This window comes from Amblyomma americanum, chromosome 1 (genome assembly GCF_052857255.1).
Source record: "Amblyomma americanum isolate KBUSLIRL-KWMA chromosome 1, ASM5285725v1, whole genome shotgun sequence".
Classification (NCBI taxonomy): Eukaryota; Metazoa; Arthropoda; class Arachnida; order Ixodida; family Ixodidae; genus Amblyomma; species Amblyomma americanum.
In genome coordinates, this window is record NC_135497.1 from 43,190,928 (window position 1) to 43,211,563 (window position 20,636).

General features: G+C 45.1%; 1 protein-coding gene across 1 annotated transcript in view; it reads left to right on the forward strand.

Moving 5' to 3' along the window:
* Positions 1-20,636, forward strand: part of dsd (attractin-like protein dsd) — a 116,158-nt gene that overhangs the window by 73,095 nt on the left and 22,427 nt on the right. Inside the window, exons 15-20 of the mRNA XM_077645532.1 lie at positions 7,591-7,665; positions 8,078-8,237; positions 8,317-8,375; positions 8,993-9,151; positions 13,045-13,273; positions 18,828-18,906. Coding sequence (XP_077501658.1) covers positions 7,591-7,665; positions 8,078-8,237; positions 8,317-8,375; positions 8,993-9,151; positions 13,045-13,273; positions 18,828-18,906 — 761 coding nt within the window. The remainder of the gene's footprint in view (positions 1-7,590; positions 7,666-8,077; positions 8,238-8,316; positions 8,376-8,992; positions 9,152-13,044; positions 13,274-18,827; positions 18,907-20,636) is intronic.

A 20,636-nucleotide genomic window follows, 5' to 3' on the forward strand; every position in this document is an offset into this window, starting at 1 on the left:
GGCTCAGGAACAGCTTGAGGAGCTCAGCAAATTTCTGTAAACTGTGCCCATACTTGGCCGTTTTGATGAGGAGGTGGGTTTGGAGCTTCACACCGATTCCAACAACATCTGCCTGGGTGCAGTCCTCATTCAGTGGCAAGATATGTGCTGAGCGCTTGATTGCTTACACACAAGCCGCACCCTGTCGCAGTCCGAGGTGAATTATTATACCACTGTGAAAAGTGTGGGCGAATGAAATTTTAGCCATTTTATGGTTGCCCGTTTCGAGTTGTGAGTAATCACCATTCACTTTGTTGGCTAGCGAACCTTAAAGACCCTTCGGTTACAGGAATTCGATGTCACCATCATTTTCAAGTCAGGCAAGAAACTCTGCAATGCTGACTACCTATCTTATGCTTCTATCCCATGCATAAAAGATCCGCTTTTCTTGGTGCCCTAACCTTGTCTGTCCTCGCTCAACATTAGAGAGAGGACACAGAGCTGTGCCCCCTCATAGAGTACCTCGAAGGCCGCATCTCGTCACCACCCTCTCTCTTCATGCGCAGGCTGTCAGCATTGTGCTCGTGGGGTGGAGTCCTCTACAAGAGAAACTACGGCCCCACGGGCATACTGCACTATCAGCGTCAAATGAAATGTGAACCGCGGAAAGCCTGGCCAAAGGTCCCACTTGCGCATCAGCGTGTCGACAGGAAACCCAGGCGCGCCCATCCGGTTCGCGATACTTTTGCTTCTGTTTTCTTTGACGTTCTTTTCCGTGTTTCGCCACTGGAGCGCCACAATCATTCTTTCTATGTATGGAAACTAGCGCAGCGCGATCAGTTTTTTATTGTTCGCTTTCCAGCCAGACACTGATAATATACGACGATGATGGAAGCAAAATCATAGCGCTGCAGGCAAGCGAGCCCAGAACGGCCGCTTCACTGAACTACGTGAACCAGAGCCGCTGCCGCCAGCGAAACCACGCTTCGCAAGTTTCCATACGTAGAAAAAATGGATGTGGCGCTCCAGTGGCAAGAACGCGACAACAAACGTCACAGAAAACAGAAGCAAAAGTATCGCAAACCGGATGGGCGCGCCTATGCTTCCTGCCGACAGGCTGAGGCATAAGCTGGGCCAGTGGCCGCGCTTCCGCAGTTCGCATTTCATTTGATGCTGACAGTACATGCTAGTGGTTCTGACAGTGCTGTGTGGTGAAGTTTTTCAAGCATATAAAGTTCCTTCTGGGCACCTCGGCTTTTCTGAAACGTTGGCACGGGCACGTCAGAACTACTACATGCCCAGGCTTGCCATGAGTGCCAACATCGGAAAATACCACCTGTCAAGCCAGCCAGACTGTTGGAAGTCCATTGATCTGCTACGAATCCCTGTCACCTGGTCGGCACGGACTTTCTCCACCCATTTCTGACATCATAATTGGGTAGCATGTATTTTGTGGGCGCTACCAACTACCTCACCTGGTATTGTAAGATGAAGGCCCTTCCGTGCGGCACTGCTGCTGGCATTGCTAGCTTTTCATGTTCATCGTAGTCCTTCATCATGGTTCCCCGCAGACGATGTAACCAACAGAGGCTTGGCATTTACATCATCACTTACTCCGGAAGTTGTGCAGCTCAGTGGCACTAGTCACCGAAAAACCACTGCCTGCTATCCTCAAACAAATAGTCACTGAGTGGCTCACTAAGACTATTGCCGATATGATTCTTATATACATCAGTCCATAAGCATTGTGGTGATACAGTAGAGCCCACTTATTATCAACCTGACAGTCATGCAGATTGCATTCGTTGTATCCGAGGTTCGTAGTAAGTGTACTTCCCTTATTACAGCCAAAATTACAAAGTCAGACACAAGTGGCATTTATTTCATAAAGAAGTCCCTTATGTGCTTCTGCTTCTTGAAAGTAGACACTACCATGGTGCTTTGCAAGCTCCTCAACGCGGTCTTGTGGTGCTTGCCAAGACTCGGCTAACAGGCTACCTTGGGGATGCGATATAATTAATCACAGTTGGAGTGTACACAGCAGCGTGTGGTAGGAATGCCTCCTCATAATCTTCGTAATATTTTTGGCAGTCAGGGAGTGCTTGTACTTTGTGTACAGAAGCTTTGTCACAGCTGTCGGTGTCATCATTTGCACAAACCAAGTTATCGTGAACAACTTTATATCCAGCCAGCTTTGCATGAATGATAGATTGCCACAAATCCAAGTGCGTGTGAACTCATGGGTATTCGACTGCGTCCTCCGTCATTCACGAGTCGATAAATCCTGTCCCGTTGAAACAATCCTCAGTGCAGTCCACAGTAAGTTCCATCCAAACCATCTTAATAATTATTACTGGGGTGAACGAACAGATCCTTACTGTAACTCTGGCAAATGGTCGCTCAGTTGCTAACAGCATATGCTGTTAGGTTCCGCTGATATGATAGCTAGAGCACGTAGATGATGCACATGTCGAGTGGCCCATCTTTAGTGTTGCATTCAGTGGCAGAAAAGCTTGGTCATCACAGTCAGAGAAGGCAGCACATGTGCTTCAGTTTCTTTTCATCATGTAGTGCTTGAAAAGAACAAACTACTCGGCAAATAGTGCACGTCATTCCAAACCCTTTCTAAACTAATTCTGAATAGTGCACTTGTCCAGTAAACAGAAGTTGCATGTCATCCAGGCCTTTGTGTTGGGCCCGTGGCGTGTGACAGTGTAGCTCACAAAGCACCATGGCCTGCGAGACTTGCCAGTGAAAAACGGCAGCCACTGGTTGTTGCCATCCATGATCATGCACAGTAGAACAGTAATGCAAAGCTTGCTGTGCTTAATACATTTGGTAAAGCTGTGCATATGGTAAACAGTTTCTTCTACATTGTATACTTCTTGCCTTTATTACTATTTTCTCGGGTCACCACATTCTTTCCAAAAAAAAGGGGGGAAGGGGGAGGAATTGCTTTACAAGGGCTTGGGGACTGCCTTCGGTCAGTACTTCCGCCAGAAGATAAATGCGGAGTCTATGGTGCCTCCTCATTCACTCTTAACTGAGTTGTGCAGCCACACTTGTTCATTGTATCTGAGACACAGTGCCATTGGCCTAATAAATATTTTGACAGTAGCACCACTCTTGTTTGTGAAAAGTGAGCATTCGTTATAACTGTGGCCGTAATAAGTGAGCTTGACTGTACTGCCTTATATAAAGTTTGCCTATAACACTGTGCTTCAAGAGACAATGCACTTCACGCCGTTCTGTTTGGTGCACAGCTGCGAAGCCATGACTATGCTGGACGCAATGTTACTGCTAGATGTTGCACACACCTCCGTCGCTGCTGCTGAAAATTAGTTTGGCACACAGAGACCACCCGCCAGCTTGCTGAACAGCAAACTCATGTCATGTACAGCAAGAAAGAGATGCTCAGCGCTGCAGCCTTCATCACAGGGAAGTAATTTCTCAGCTTGATGATCAACTGTGGGTGCGGAGCCCAATTTGCCTGCTCGGTTGCTCTGAGAAGCTTCTGTGCTACTAATTCGTCCCATAGTATGGTTATCAGATTTAACATCCCAAAGTGACTCGGGCTATGAGGGACGCTGTAGTGGGGGGCTCTGAATAATTTCGACCACCTGAGGCTCTTTAACATGCACTGAAATCGCACAGGACACGGGTTTCTAGCACTTCACCACATCGAAATGCAACCGCCACAGCCGGGATTAAACCCACATCTTTCGGGTCGGCAGCCGAGCACCATCACCACTGAGCAACAGCTGCGGCATTTCGGCTCAAACAGCGTGCTATAAAAACTCTGTGACGTCAATTACAAAGTGCTCCTGCAAGGAACTGTTGCTCCTCTAGGCAGCAGGCGGCATCCAAAATTGTACATGTGGCCAGAATGGAGCCCTACAATGCCGCCTAGAACTTCTCCTGCCAAGCCCGTTTCCAGGGACTCTGTTCAAACCCACCGTAGTTTCGCATCTCCCATCTTCTTCTTGTGATCCCAAGTTGATGCCTTTTCAATGGGGAGGGGCAGTGCTACACTGTTTGTCACCCTACTAGTACCGCCATGCAGTTGGACTAGGTTGATTGGCGCCTGCCTGACTTCTCGCCTTCCCTGCTTGAGCGCCTGTTGGCTGAGCCGTGCCCTGTAGTGCCTAGTGCTTTTGTGCCTAGTACTAAAAGCTTTTCAGTGCACTACCGGCTTTCAGTGACAGTATCAATGAGATGGCCAGATTTCCTTTTCCTCGTGTTTGGATAACCTACCTTCGTTTCATGTTCCATGTGCAGAATGCAGAAGCTGTTGAAAAGCAAAAGCTGTTGAGGTATACAGGGACCCCGGAACAGGGGGGGGGGGGGGGGGGGGGCAGTCGCCCCGCAACATTTTTCCAGAGGGGCCAGTGCCCCCCCACCACACCGTCTCCAATTGCTTGCACTTGGGTCAGATTTCTGACAATTGAAACACTTCAGTTCTAGGACTCTTTTAATGCAAATCACAGTGGGGCTGAGCTACTTGGCTTCGTAGCCAGTTGTAAAGCATTTGGTATATGAGTATCCTAAACCAATCATGTCCCAGAAGTCGACTGTCTGACCCATGTACATGACCATGATTAGCAGAATTTAAACAAACTATGCACAAATTTTTTTAATGCAGTTGATCACTCCTCTTGCGTAAAGCTTCCCATCTCTAAAGCTTCCCATTTCAATTCGTTTTATATTGCCGTGAATCTTTGCACCATTTGTTCGTTTGCACTCAAAACCGCCGGCACGCGGCTTTATCACTTTGTTTTGTAATTCGAGATGCAACCATTTATCTCCATTGATCATGGCCACGTGCAAATGCTTCCACATTTTTGTAGATTGTTGTAGTTGCTTTTGGTTCTTTATTTCGAAGTTTCCTTGCCAGCTTTAAATTGAGAGTGGCCAAGAACTGCAGGCATTCAGTTTGATGACCGCCAAGCACGCTTGTGGCTATCACTGCCGCCGAGTCATTCTGTTCTTAGTGGGCGTGAGGCAGCTTCTTAAACAATTTCTTTTGGAAGCCTTTTCGTTGTCTTCTTGACTATAGTGCCTAGAATATACTGGCTAGTGAGCCGACCGTGGCCTCCCTGGTGGCACCGAGAGCGATGAATGCTGACGGCCGCCGCATAGAGTGCTGCAAGTCGGGAGAGTGTGAACCGCGCCGTCTCACACTCGCGACGTCAGCAAAATGAGTGCTGCATCTTTGCTTTAGTTACGCCGCAAGTGACCATAGCTATCATGGAGGCAGGTTACAGTGTTTGTTTTGAGTCTCTGGCTAGAAGCTACATATTTGGGGCTTGTCGCATGCACGAAAGCTTCGATGAAGTTCAGCACATCTTCGAGCTTCGAACATCCGATGCTTACGAAGTGAACAGGGAAGATGCGTTCTAGAGAGCTGATACAACATAAGCTTTTTACCTAGAGTACTTTTTCGGCAACATTTTCTCTAGCAAAGCAGGTGAAACACGTCAGTTAATTTTACTGGCTTTTATACAGATGTTCTGCATGCTTGGTTTTCAGCTAGAATTCTTCGGTACTTACAGAACGCATATGACTCTCCATCGGACCGCGTATAACTAATGAACACTTCTCAGCCAAAAATATGCCTTTGCTGGAAGTGTGTTTTCCTGAGGCTGGCTTTATGCCACATCCACCACAAAGATTTGTCAAGGAAACCTCCCTGTTAAGGATTCGGCCTCTTTGCAAGCTCATTGTGATGGTATGTTTTGCTTCTGTCTTCCCTTCATATACACTGCGGCTACCGCTGATTGCCCATCAAGCAAAGTTGTTTTCTTCAGCTTCACAATAGACGTAAGCTAATTAATCCACTGGTAGAAATGGTACTTCCATCCATGTGACTGGAATTAAGAGCCGTAATGGGTGCACTCTCGCCTCTGAACGGTAGATGTTCACAATCATTTTGCGGTTCACCAATTCACCATGCGCTTTCTTCTTTATAGAACTACAGCGTGTGCAGCATTTTTCAATTACTAAAGCTCCGTTGTCGGCACCAGATCGTTCCAGGCTCACCGATTCAGCACTCTCAATGGCTGAGCACAATTAACTCGAGGCTCTCGACGCAGGTCGCCTCTGACGTTTTGCTGGAGGCTTTTGCTTGCACAGATGTCTATTTTTTCTCTTTGCTGCTATTTTAAGCACAATGTGTTTTAGATAATGCATGAATATCGTAGGCATGGGGTATGGTTTCAGACGCGGTTTATCATGGGGAAGCTCGCTGCATGGTTACTACGGTGATACTGAGCATGCGCTCGATAAAACTGCTCTCAGAATGTTTCTCCCAAACTACAGCAGCTGGCGTCAGCCTTCCGTCTTCTCTTTTGAAGTTTCTTTCCCATTCTGCAAATAGTATCAGATGGTGAAGTAAACATGGAAATGCGCTCCTTGTTCGAGCAGTATACCACTTTTATGCTGTGGCACAAAGCAAGTCTTCTCTTTGCACTGTCGCTTTGGCTTTGACACCTTCTTGTGCAGTCACATGTAGCTCGTTTAGTGATGGGCACGGGAGAAAAAAAACAATCGAGAGTTCAGTCCATGATTTGACTACGCGATAAAAGCACGCAGACCGGATACGCACACGCACAGAACGTGCGCACAAAACCGACGAAATCACCACAGAACTACTTGGAGGAATGGACGTAATGACTTGCATGTGCAAGCAGCCACACAGGACAATAAACACTGCACCTCGCTCAACAAAATATATGCGCACGAGCAGGTTAATCACACACGCACAACAGGCTGCTGCCTTCTGAACCGAGAAAACCGCGTCATCTGCTGCAGCCGCACCCTCCTGACAAACAGCGCCCTCTGTCACCATTGGTGGGCTTTCATTGCAAACTGCGCCACCATCTCTCATTGTGCAGCACTGGTGCTCGGCACAGTAGCCAGTACATTCTAGGCACTATATCCTGAATGCTAGAGTGTTGTCGCCACATCGTGACAGTTTGCATCAACCTTTCAACATTGGGAAATTTTTAAAAGTAAATATATAAAATTTATTATGTAAATGAGCAATGAATAAAAAATAACAAAATAGGCTCGAAGTCTTGCCCTCCCACCCTTCCAAGTGAAAAATAAAAAATAATCAAAATAAGTCAAAATAATAAAAAAATGTTCTGGGGTCCCTGGGTATTGATGCTCATGTACATCCACAGCCTTGCAGTGCATTGCCACACTTGGATTTGTAGTGACTGTGTATTCACTGTAACCAAGTCTCATCTCCACAGACATTCATTCTATCTGATAATCAATATATGCCCCTGGTGTACATTATGATAGTCAAATTATTTTTGTTCATACCAAGTGAATATTTGTTATATAACTTAAGGCCATTATAAGTGGACTAGACTGTGGGACTGTCAACTGGAATCTGCACAGGGACAGTGAACAAGCAAAATATCATGCCAATGGTTACTTCTCAGATTTTATTTTCATGATATGATTACCTTAGAAGGAATTGCTGTTTGATTTCTTCGGTCATTACATGCCACTGGTGTCGTATTGTTCATTCACTTCTGATGGAACTTAAGAACGGCTATAATTAGGCTGCTGACATATGATGCATTACTTTTTATCCCACAGAATGCCAGTGCAATGGACACAGCACTTGCAATGGATCATCTGAGTGCCTTCAGTCCTGTCAGCACCGCACCGAAGGTAAGGGCTTGTCAGTGAAATGTTATTTTTAATTTTAATGTCATGTGAAAAGATAGAGCTATTTAAAGCTGCTCTAATTTAAGTTTTTTGCGAGGCTGGCAGGAGACTCAGTAAATTTAAATGCCATGGCAATAAAGTTGAAATTACTAGCTGTGAACTGAGCTGATTTCCACTTCAGGTTTTAGTTGAAACATTAACCAGTTGAGATGCACTTAGAAGTTACGCATTTTGCTTCAGAGTTTGTGCATTGCGTTTCTGTTGAGAAAAGGAAGGCACTGTCAGTGAAGTGTTCTTTATATTTGTGAACAGGAACCATAATGTGGCCAGTGGCTTTGTACACCCCAATTCAGGTTTTTCTGTCACAACTACTTACCTGTGCAACCCCTGCAAGTCTCTTGTGTCCTCTCTGCAGGGCCACACTGTGAGCACTGCATTGCTGGCTACCATGGCAATCCCGCCAATGGTGGCAACTGCACTCCTTGTTTCTGCAACAACCATGGCACCTTTTGCCATCGGGAAACGGGCAAATGTAACTGCACCACCAAGGGCATCATTGGCCCAAACTGTGATAGGCAAGTCACAAAGCCTTCCAACTGCCCGTAAGCATGCTACAGTGGCTATCCATTGCTTACTGTTCTTTTTCTTCTGCAGATGCGACGAGCAAAATCATTATGTGGGCAGCCCCCAGGAAGAAGGCGGCACCTGCTTTTGTGAGTGCAGCAGGGCCCTTGACTATTTTACTTATTTTTTTTAGTTTCGGGGGATGTCTTGATGAATGGCAGTAACTGGGGCAGGCAATAAAGTGTGGTATGATTGCATCCACCATTATCTTAAAATCAGTTCAGTGGCCTGAATAACTGGAAATGAACATCTTGAGACAACATGCAGGCTTCATTGTAGTGCTTTTTTTTTTGTTGCAAATATTTTTTATTGTTGGTTTTGATGATAGATAGCCTGTACTCTATAACAAAGCTTAGAAGTACATGATAATCTAGCCTTCTCTAGCACCCATGTATTGAATTAGTATTTGTAACTGACTGTAGCTATTTTGCGTATAAAATTTGAAAAACAGTGTTAAATTTGTTTAGACAACCAGATGATGTAATAGCTGCCAAGGTACGTCTATTGTAGCAAGTTATTCAAATAAATGTACTGTTGTTTGCACTTATTGCCAGGATGTTCATGGTGGGCTAAATTGGCACAAAAAGATACGGAGCTTTGAAGAGCTCTTGCAGATCTACTGAAGTACAGTTTTGAGCTGGTAATTTCCAAGGCAGCCTGAGGGTTTCCAATTTACCATGGCCTTGCAATTTGTGTTTTGTTTCAGATAATCTCAGTATTGATTTCCAGTACACTTTCAACCTGTCCTCCGAGGACTACTATCGCAACATCAATTTTATGAATGTGCCAATCAAGGTCGGCAATGATGTAGAGTTTACAATCTCATGCTCTGGAAAGGCGTATGTCAACATCTCTATTGGATCAGGTGAGAGCTAGCTGAAAAGTTGAATGACACTTTAAGACATGGGAGTGGCAGGTAGAAAACAATTGCCTAGCGCTTTATTTCTTTCTCTTTCTCTGACTTCAATTGGTTTCTGTACTGTGCTTGATAGAGGTTGTTTAAAGTATGGTTTAATTCTAAAGTTACAGTATTTGATTTATAACATGCCTTACCAACACACTAACAACTCTGGGCTTTTACAGTTTAAAAGGCTATGAATTAGACTTGTGAATATCAATTTTTGGGTTGCGACACGAGCACAAATAACTGAAATTGGTTTTGAATTGAATAAAATATTTTGGATAATTTCAAAAGTCTGTGCAGGTGGTTCAAATAAAAGACAAATGCTTTTCTGTAAAGCACAGCTTTGAAAAAAAAGGGACAGATGCAGATGTTGCAAACAAATTTTGTTTTCACCTATTATCAGCATAATTCACTGTATTATCAGCATAATTTACTGTACCTGTAAGGCCTACCAGCCATTAAATAAGGCTGTGAGAATTGTGTATCTTGCGTGATGCAAGCAAACGCTTGCATCACGATAATCATTTTTCTTTGTATAACTCGTTCAAGTTTTGTGTACTTTTTCTGTTGTTAATCTATATGTGTCCCACCCCTTATGTAATACCTTCACACGAGGGTCTTTAAGGAAATAAAGTGAAGTGAAGTGAAGTGTAGTAGTGATAGCAAAAAACTTTATTTTGTAGTTACAATTCTTTGAATAACAATTGCATTAAGTGAAAAAATACTAATATATCACAATTTGATTTAATGCTCACACGACAAAGGAGCCTGTTGAATGCTGTCACAAGGCATTGTAAGATGGCCAGATGGCTCCTTACCGGAGGAGTGACGTTAGCGGTTGATTATCGGAAGGGCAAAGGTGCAGGGCACCAAGCGCAACAAGACAGCTCGCGAAGCAGACACAAGAGCAGCAACCTGAGCTGCAACGCAAGCGGAACCATCCCTTTCACATACCCTTGTGACACCTGAAGACAAAGCGCCAGTTGTATGCAACCGCAAATATAGCGCTCATGACGACAAGTAGCCTGCTTAGCCCTCGCACATTGGTTTCTCTGGACTGCAAATTCCATGATAGGCCCAAACTCTGTGTCAAGCTGAATGCACAAAAATGAAAAGGAGAAACTAGAATGTTAGATGCTGCAGCGTGCGGGCCACTTTGTACACTGTGTGGTTGCGCAGGTTATCGTCGAGCCCGATGTTTCCATCGTATGATTTTATTCTTGTCCTCTGTGGCCTAAGATACACAGTTTTTAAATTATAACGAAAATTGAGAACAGTCAACACAGTCGCCATAACAACTACAGCAGTACAGGCAGGCCGCAACTTCACCCATTTCATTATCCTCCACAAGCTAGGCCACTTGCGTGTGTGCTGCGTTTCTTATTGTAGGATTGCTGCCAGTCAGGTTCGTAGCCAGTTGTCAACTGTTTTGTGATGCACTGCATGGTGCTGCACTTCGTTTTCTGACCCGTGAGTGCACAGCGGCGGCTCTCGATGGTCGTCAATGCGTTGATATTATGCAAGGCCTAGCATTACTGTGCGTGGGTTTGTGCCGTGACCAGTCAGTCGATTCTTTGAGGAAAGAGCTACAGTAATCCCTCGTTATAACGAAATCGCTTTACTCGAAATATCGCTTTATTCGAAATTTCTTCTGGTCCCGACCCAAACACATGCATTTTAGGTCGCATTACTCGAAGCGCACGAAGAGCTTGACCAGCTTAGAGTGAAGTGGCGAGCGGAGGCGTCTCTGCCGCGGCGACGACCCTTTTGTGCATGCAGTGTCAAATTAATACCGCCTGCGAATTAGTCTCATGCAGGCACAGAACAGGCCACAAAAGTACCAAACCTACGACCAATGACTTGCTTAGTAATGAGTACCAAGCAAGTGCCAAGTGCTCCCATCTGTTTAAAGCAAATACGAATGGAAGTGCGCTCGAATCAGTCACAACCGCATCGCTGGTGTCCCCCGTGATAGAATCCAAACAAAAATAAAATTTTCGTGACGCTTTGCGATGCCAGAAAATCGCGGTCTCTTGGATGCCAAAAAGTGGCCAAAAGACCGTGGGCAGACTTGCGCCGTAGCATTCCATGGGGTGTGCTCAGTGAGCAAAATTTTACCGCTCTAAACAACATTTCTGACGCTGAAACGTGCCAAAAAGCACAAAAGAAGTGTCCCTCCGATTATGATGGGCTCATTCACGCTTGCGAGTCGCGAGCGAGGTAAGCTTTTGGCAACGAACTGAGCTGCTCCCTGGCTGCCGTAGTCGTCACTAAGCCTAACCGTTTCACATCGGCCAAAGCAGACGAAACTCCCAAAAGCGCGCAAACAGCGTCATTCCTGAGAGTTTTCGCTTAAAACGAGAAGGCAACCCGCAGGTCGCGCTTGCATATGCAAACAACGGTGTTGTCGAGCTGCTGCCTGGTCGCACGCCCATTAACGTGTTCGATGCGAGGAGCTACGGTAACAAATCGGGAAGACCACTTCGGGGAAGCCAGTCTAGAAATTTCCGTGACCCCCCCCCCATTAAAGCGGCCACTGCCTTCGAAATACCCCAAAATACCCCCATAAAAGCGCCCACTGCCTTCGAAATACCCCAAAATACCCCCATAAAAGCGCCCACTGCCTTCGCGATTCGAAATACCCCGAAGGTTAAATGTATGGGCAGCAACCACGGTCTCGTGCAATGCTTGGTCAGATTAGAGCAGGGGTTGCGCGCGCCCAGTAATTGAACTTGAAACAGCGAAAGCTCACTGCCTTTTTTGCAGCTGAATAAAGTTTTGCTTCACTGAATATATTGTATTTTGATTTCCTCGCTGTTGCGGCGCAATTAAAGCTCGACTGCTTTATATTTTCTCGGGTGGTTGCTTATATCGAATTACTGCTTATAACGAATTTTTTCGCTGTCCCGCTGACTTCGTTATAACGAGGGTTTACTGTAAACTCATGTGACAAGTGCACGATGCGACCGGTTAGAAATGTCGTGATATTGCACTGCAAGTTTAGATGAATAGAAATTCATTATTTTTGAATATTTAGGAGGTTCAAATAGCTGGAATAATTAAAGTCCAGAGTGAGTTGATAATTAATTACGGTTTGTAAACTATTCGAAGTTTTGAATATTCGCACACTACAAGTATAAATATAATGTTGTTGAGTGTCACTGTTTTTGCCTTAAATGATCCCTACAGGCCAAGTAATTTTGCAAATGAAACCAGAGCACAGAGTTACTGATTACAAGCCATTTGTTCCGACCGGTTTTGGCCAGCACCAATGTGCTGCTTTTGTGTGACGTCAAATTCTATCCAGTGCAGAAAAGCAACTCATGGAAATGAATATTCATCCTGCTGCAGTTAATCTCATTGGAGGGGTAGCGTTTTGAGTGTTAGTCTTAGCAGCGCATGTCTCAAACATTCATCTAGTACTTCTGATGTGCCGTCAACTGAAACTAGTTTTGGAAATTGCATTCAATAAGATATATTTACATGATTGTCCAGTCAGCATGCTTATACCACTTGAAAATCAGACCAATAAATCTTAAGTGCAGTTTTTAAGGTCCTGTTTTTTGTGCATTTACTCCTTTGGGGAGCTAGCTACTATTGTAGTGATAGGAAAAAACAGCCAGGGGCTCAAGGGTAACACCAGAGCGCATTGTTTCATAATGTTTCGCTCTCGATATTGCGAGGGGTGCAGAAGCTTTTGCGTAAAATTTAACAGTACACTAATTTTTCAGGGTTGTCTTTATTGTGAGCAGTCAGTGTTTAGCTCTAGTGGTCACAGTCGCTTTGTCTTAATTGTTTCTAAAAAAAAAGGTCGGGGTACCTTGCTAACAGTAATGGCCTTTGGTTTTTGGTAGGAGGCCAGCCACCGTCACGTGCAGATGGTGATGCTGAACCAGCCCTGTTGGATAGCCGCAAGTGTGACAACATCAAGCTGCCTTTCTACGATGAGAAGCACAACTTTGGCTCGCAAAACACCACTTTTTTTGTCTACGTATTCAACTTCACCACTCCATTTGTGCTCCAGATCTCGTTCTCCCAGCACCGGGCTCTCGACCTGCTCCAGTTCTTCATCACGTTTTCAAGGTTTAAGCTTGCTTACATCTGTGTCATGGTTTAGTGAGCTCATTAACTGAGTTCTTGTTTTTCCTTTCTGAATATGCGACATGTCTAGCCTATGTGAGACTAAGCTGCTACAAACCAGAGAGAGGTGTGCGCTGTGCGTAGATGACAACAGTGATGTCCAGTGTGTTTCGGAGAATCCCGCTAGGTCTAGTAGGTTTGAAGTAAGGGAGTAATTACTAACACCTACCCAAGTGCAACCATATGGCTACAAAGGAAAGCTATACAGATTTCACAGAAACTTCGTTGTTAAAGGAAAACAATGTCCGGGGATCGAACCCAGGACCACCACCTGTCTAGGGGTAGTCACTCTACTATTTAAACCAACCTGGGTGGTTAGCAGATGGCAGAGCACGCCTGAATTGATCAACAACTTGAAGTGTGAATGGTGTTAGTCTAATGAAATGCTGCTGAAGGCCACGTTGCTAGATTACACAGGATAGCTGCAAACATTTTTTTATTGGTAGGTAAAAATGGGAGTAGTGATTAGCTTTTTTATTAATGGATATTAAGGGCAAGGTTCAGTTAAACTGTGTAGTGTCCATTGGGGTGGCCAACAGTTAAACTGTGTAGTGTCAAATGGGGTGGCTAATGGCACTGTTCTCACGAAAGTACACTTATTCAAACAAGAAGTTTCAAAGAGCACAGAAGTTCAAAATTTGTGGCATGAGTGTATCGTGCTGTTGGTTGCTGTTGCCATTGTGGGCCTTAATTTGAGGAGCCGCTCTTGTTTCGTTTCATGCTTTAAAACGTCATTTCAAAATTTTCAGTTCACTCGGCAGTGTCATGACAGTTCTGAAAGTTATTACATGGCTTTATTGCAATCCTTATTACAAGCCTTTGAAGTGTTAGGTTCATCATTGAAGTCAAAATTACCTTGTATCCAGGGCTTAAAGGGACCCCGAAACACATAATCAGTGCATTGTTTTACCTCTTGGTTGCATAGAATGAGTTATAGTGATGATATTAGCATCGGTCGTACCGCATATACTCCGGTTTTTAATATTTTAATTAGCTCGCAAAAACAAATTCATGGTGTTGACGGTGTCACCATACAGCGGCGGTTTTTAGCAGTGGATATGACATCACTTGGTGGGAGCTTGATGATTGGACAAACAGTAAATATATTGCAAATTGGGTTAATAACTGGAAATATGTTTTGTCAAATTTTTGGGTTTTATATTACATCAACAAAACCAACTTGTTTGCCTTAGATAAAAGCGCTGTAAGGCAAGTAAAACAAAAATGCACCATCAGAGGCTCTGGCTACTTTTTGCATCGAAGGACATTGCACCTCTCTGTAAACATCCTACGACCTAGCACATAACACTTGTGGCTACTCTCTATGTATCTGAGAACAGCTTTGCGGAATCGATCCGATCGAGCCATTGCACTCTATATGCGTTTGTTTCGGTCCCAAAGAAGGATGCAAAAGAAAAAAGCCATTCATTTCACATTTAGCAGAGCGCATCGTGGAGGATCACCGGGCGGCAGCGCCAGATGGCGTCATGTTCCCGTGAACAGCGCGCGCTCCTTGCTTGCCGTGACCAACCAGCGCGCTAGGAGCGACGGTAGCTTCGGGCCATGCTAGGCAGTAAGCAGTAGCGGTATGCACTATGCTAAATGTGTTTGATGTCTTGCGCAGGCCGTCACACCGTCACAGTATCTTGCGCTCGAATTCGGGTCCAGTTCGGATCGCGTTCTGATCCATAGGTCAGGGACCGCCACTGATCAGTGTTCCCTTCTGCGCCGTTGACGTGACGGTGAAGCATCGCTGGGTCAGCTGGGCATTCACACGGTTGTTGTAACCATGCAAACAGTGCTGCCAGCCTTGGCATGAACGAGTTACAGAGAACAGGCAATCATGGAGTGCAAACTTCTGCGACGTGCTCAGATAGGCTGTTTTGATCGGTCCCACTAAGTGTCGTCATTGGGAGAGTGAAATGGGAATGGGAAGCTGCGCGAAAAATTGAGTTGAGGGCAGCATTTTGTTTGCTTGTATTTTGAAATTTCTTCATTGAATAACTCCCGTTCCTATGCATCGATTCTTGTAATTCTTTTTGAGTCAGCATCTGTGTGACATAAAGATTCCATCTGAAGTGTAACCGGCATCCGTTCAAGCAGTGTTTCGCAGCCCCTTTAAAGTCTGGCTCCATCGGAGGGGGGGTCTCTTCGATTTGAGCATAAGTGAAGAAGGCCATAGAGGGAGAGAGGGAAAGCGGCTGGCAGCCTGTTTTTTGCATAGTTTTATACAAAGGGGAAAAATAAATTTAAGGGTGGTTTTTCATACATAGTTTTATACCAATGCATGGAGAAATCATCAGTTTATTACACAGACCTTAAACAAGTGGCCAAACGAAGCTCCGTTCTAAGGCAGTGAAGCTATCTGAACAGTGTACAGTGGTGCGTGCGTGCACGAATTTGGAGGGTGGGTCTGTGTATGCTCACTTGCAAAAAAATAAAAAATAAAAAATCGGTGTGTGCAGATTTTGATTCATCAATACCCAAAGGCAATGAAAGCGAGGGGGGTCTCGGACCCCTTTTCAATATTGGAGGGGAGTTTGAGACCCCCCCGACACCCCTTGACTTTAAGCCCTGCTTGTATCCCAGTTACAATGCGTCTAATTCCAGTAAATTATTTTTCTTCGTGAACTGTGTTGGTTCTCCATCATTCCACTCGCAGAGAACCTGTTGGAAAGCCTCCGCAATTGTAGTTTTATTCTTAGTAAACCCCTGCTGTGTGTTTATTTTGATTATTGATGTCTTGGTTGCCGACAGGTGTCTCTAAAATGTATAGGGAGATTCACAAAGATATTTACTCATTGTGGTGTTGTAAAACCAATTTTTTTATGCCACAATAATTTATTTCAACCTTTTACTTAGTGTCGGTAAGTCATCTGGCAATGCAGGATTCACTGGTCGCCACAGCCTTACTTTACATCTGGATGCTTTTCTCTTTAGTTGAGTAATTTCTCTTGTAATCCACGGATTGTGGACATGTTTTCTCTTATATTTCAGAGGTACATATTGTGTTGTACATCTGTGAACTATTTCTTTGAAAGTAAGCCATAATTCATTGATATGTAGACTCATCGCAGCTCCTTTTCTCAAAGTAGTCATCACAGTAACTGAATTCGTCAAGTATGGTTGCGTCATCAGCTCTTTTGAAGTCCTTGCAGTGTGCCACGTGTTTTTGCACACTAGCGGATGGACCCAACTGCAAAGTTACACTAAGAAATACTGTAATCTGAAATTCCTGGCAGAATAACAAATGCGTGCGGCCGCATTATGGCACTGCAAGCAGCAGGCCAGGGCGCGCAGGAGCCGTAAGGGGGTGGGCCTTGGGTCAATTGCTCATACTCGAGCAGCGCCGCGCCCTTAAGGAGACGGGATCTAGAACTGATCTGCTGTTGTCATGAACACGTGTATATTCTTGGACTACTTGGGTGAGCCCATAAAAGACGTATCTAAACAGTAGCTATCGCTGCTTCATTCTTTCATGAATCTGGCTCCATTTCGTCCTATTCTACTTCTGGAATGCTGAAATCTCCTGTAACAACAACATTTTTGTGCTGTACCCACAGATCATACAGCAGATCATTAAGCTTATTGATGTCCCTTGAACCAATTGTGGGTGCAGGATACAGAGCCCCTACAATCAGTTCTTTGGTTAAAAAAAAATTTTTTACCCACACTGTTTCACTGTCGGTCATTTTGCAAAGATATGTAGTATAATTAATCGGCCTTTTTGTAAAAACAGCTACCTACACCACCCCCTCGGCTACCATGATCACTCCTAAGCACGTTGTAACCAGGCGGGCATATCATGCAACCAAGTCTTGGTCATGACTACATGAGTCATGCTCAGTCAAAAAATATTCATAATCAGCAGTCTAGTTTGCAACACTATGAGCATTAAAATTCAGCAGCCGGAACCCTTTATCACATGCAAGTTAAACACCTATTTGGTCACAAAGCAGCTGGCACTTAACAGCATCGGATGATGGATGACTGTTCTCTCATGCGAGGGCACTGGTTTGTCACCTTGTCCCATATGTACATCCCACCATTTATCTTAATCTTGTCGAAGGCAAGTTTAACCATTTTTCAATTTTTGTTCCGTCGTCTGCAGCGTTGCTCCAAAGACATTTTCTTCTTACATTATACGAAAAGTTCTCTTCAGTGAAGATCTTTGTTCCTTCCATTTTCTTCCGATAGCGTGTTATTCCTTTCTTTTCGTTATGATTTACAATACACACAATGGCTTTTAGAAGACACATAATGATATTGCTGGTCCCGGCTCCCATGGCACCATCATTTACCAGATAGATCATAAGCTTACAACTTTATCATGCACACTCGGTTAGGGGGTTGCTTGTTGGAGTCATCACTCTTTAATTCTACTTTGCATTCTTCAATGCTCGTCGCTTGAAAGCATGGCATGAGGCAGGGAAATGGCGCACTGCCAGCCAGCTTATCTACGGTGCTGCTGATGGCAGGTGTGACGTCATTTCCTTTGGCTCGTAGCCTGGAGCACACGTCGCGGCCCGGCAGCGGCTCACAAAATTTCAGAAATACAGCCGTCTGCTCAAAAATAACTGAAATGACGACTGTATACTAAGGTAATTGTATCTTGAACGGACCCTGAAATAGTTTTGATGGCTATATTCTAGTGCAACAGATCTCTAGAGGTGGTCTTTGTGAGTATTCGAGTCAAGTTTAAAAGCTCAGCGCGGACCCTATAATTTAGAAATAATTTTTGAAGATTGCTGCTCGCAGTAGCTCGCAACCGATTTGAGCAACACCTTACCATGAGTTCTTAGCCACCCCCACCCTGATGAAGTCAATGGGCAGTCTAGGCGAGCCTTCTCATTGGGCGTGCTGGATGAAGCCTTCTCATTTAGTGTGCTAGATGAGGCTAGATGGGGTGTGGAAGGGTGCTGTCCAGACCTGTTTTCTTTCCTTTTTTTTTGGCAGGTCAGTGTGTATAAGTTGAGGGGGTGAAGAGGAGCATCATTTTTAATTGCCGATATATTCGATGTTACTGAAGATAGCTTAAAAACTTCTCTTTCTGCACCCTTTCTGTCCCTCCTTTCTGGAGCAGGCAGGTGTTGTGCCCCTCTGTTGTACTTTCCATGTTTGCATACTAAACAATAAGTCTGTCCTGATCGGGGCTGTACTAGGGCCTGCAGTATTTTCCAAGTGAATGTAACAATTTCGGAGTGCAAGGCAATTCATTAATGAGTACAGGTGTTTTTTCCTACGGCTTATTATTTTTATTCCCCTAAGAAATTATTTCAGCACGTCATTGCCTCACCCTCTCCCTTTGTACTTTTTACCATTATTTTGTTTTCTTTGCTGCACAAACCAGTTTATAGTGTAATATCTTGTTTTCCCTGAAACTGCTGTGGCAATTAGGAGCTTTTTTTTTCAATTCTGCAGGCGTCTTTGAAATACTTAACTGGTGTGTGCATGTGTGTGTGGTTTCTCATGCTTCTTTTGTATCTCTTTGTCACAGCTGTTTTCTCTCGCTGCTCATCATAGCAGCTATCCTGTGGAAGATCAAGCAGAAATACGACCTTTACAGAAGGCGACAGGTATTGCCTTTCTTTCACAGGTTGTTTCACTGTGCTATTTCAGTGGTGATTGCTGCATTGAAGGTTTCTAGCATAACAGTAAGAGCAGGTACTACTAGGCTGCATTCACATGCAAGTGTGCCTATTAAAGGGACAGTGAGGAGAACCCTTATCAAATTTTTTTTGTTAGCAAAATCTGATAGTTCGGCATTTCATGGCTTTGTTGCCGCTTGTCCGGGAGCGAAAGATGCATTTATTTCAAAGAAATTTGGATTCGAAGTTGAAAAAGTTTTTCCCGCCACTCCGATTCAAATTCGGGAACTCTTATGAAGTCACGGCGCACTTTTATGACGTCATAGGACGGAGTGATGTGAAACGTGACGTAAACGCAGACTCCGTGATTTCTGGCGGCTAGCGGTGCGGTCTAGCAGCAGCCGAAATGAAAGCTACCGCCGCCGCATGTTGAAGGCATCTATCGGGGGTCGCTACCGTCGCTCTGTTTACGTTTGCACCGGCGTCTTGCCTGCGTTACAATGGATCACGTTCCCGAACCCGCCGACGAAGATCTCGCAAAAACTCCGGCCTGCATTTCAGTGACCTCAGCACCACAGAGCGTGCTATGCTTTTCAGGGAGCACGGTTAGGTTAGGCGCCGGCGGGTCGTTTCTCCATTCCGCCGTGAGCAGCTGTTGCAAATTATATATCATAACTCCAGTGCGGGGAGTCGCGAGGGGCCAGGACAACGTCGGCGCGTTGCGCCCATCGGAGGCTGGCCGGGGCCTTGGGGCCAACGGATTGTGATTCCTTGAACGGCGCGGTTGCACGGTGCAGCACGCAGCGTCGAGGTCTTCCACAGTTGCAAGGGCCAGGTTATTTTTTTTTTTTGCCACAAAAAAACGGATGGGTGCTCAAGGGCGGTCGGGTTTAAAGTTAAAGTTGGCGGCTTGAAAGTAAAAGCGACGGACGACGCTTCAACGACTTCCGCACGTTCCCAGAGGTACGGGGTCTACTGGATCGGGCTCTCTCGCCCACATGCATGTACCTTCAGATGTGTACTGTGAATGGATTAAATTAGCCGAGAGCTCGAAAAGAATAGCTCCGCCCAACTGCAGAAGCTATTGAATGACGAGTTGGAGTATAGCATAACGCAGAGTATAGCATACTCCGGCATAACGTGCTTGCGCGCTATGCCGGAGTATAAACGCGCCTTAACAGAGCCTGCGCACGTATTCGGTGGAGGCATCTATGGGAGCCACTGAATAAAAAAAAAAAAACCTGTGCCGAGGCTCGGAATCAATCCAGAGCCTTTGGCGTTGGAGGCTGAGATGCTACCACTCCGCCACGACGGCTCAAGATTTAGCCACGGATAAAGGCGCATATAGTGAATGCACTCTTCTGATGCAGAAGTCTTCACGCTTTCGCTACTTATATACTGGCCTAACAGAGCTAGGCCATTAGCAATTTTCCTTAACTGCCTTGTACTTTGTCTCCCATCCCTAATAAACTACTTCCGTTAAGTAGTTTGAAGTTGACTGGCACTGCCGGGAATGTTTCGCCGGGCGAGCGTGCGAAGACACAAGTGCTCTTTATACTGCGAACTGCCTTGTACGATGACCGACCATCGTGCCATCATAGTTTTTCATCGACCGTGGCGATCATCTGACCAGCCTCAACAGGCTCCTTCAAAGGTTAACTAGCACTTGAAGCGGCACTTGGAGTTCCTCTGCTGTTCGGCGCTTGTAAATCAAGGCG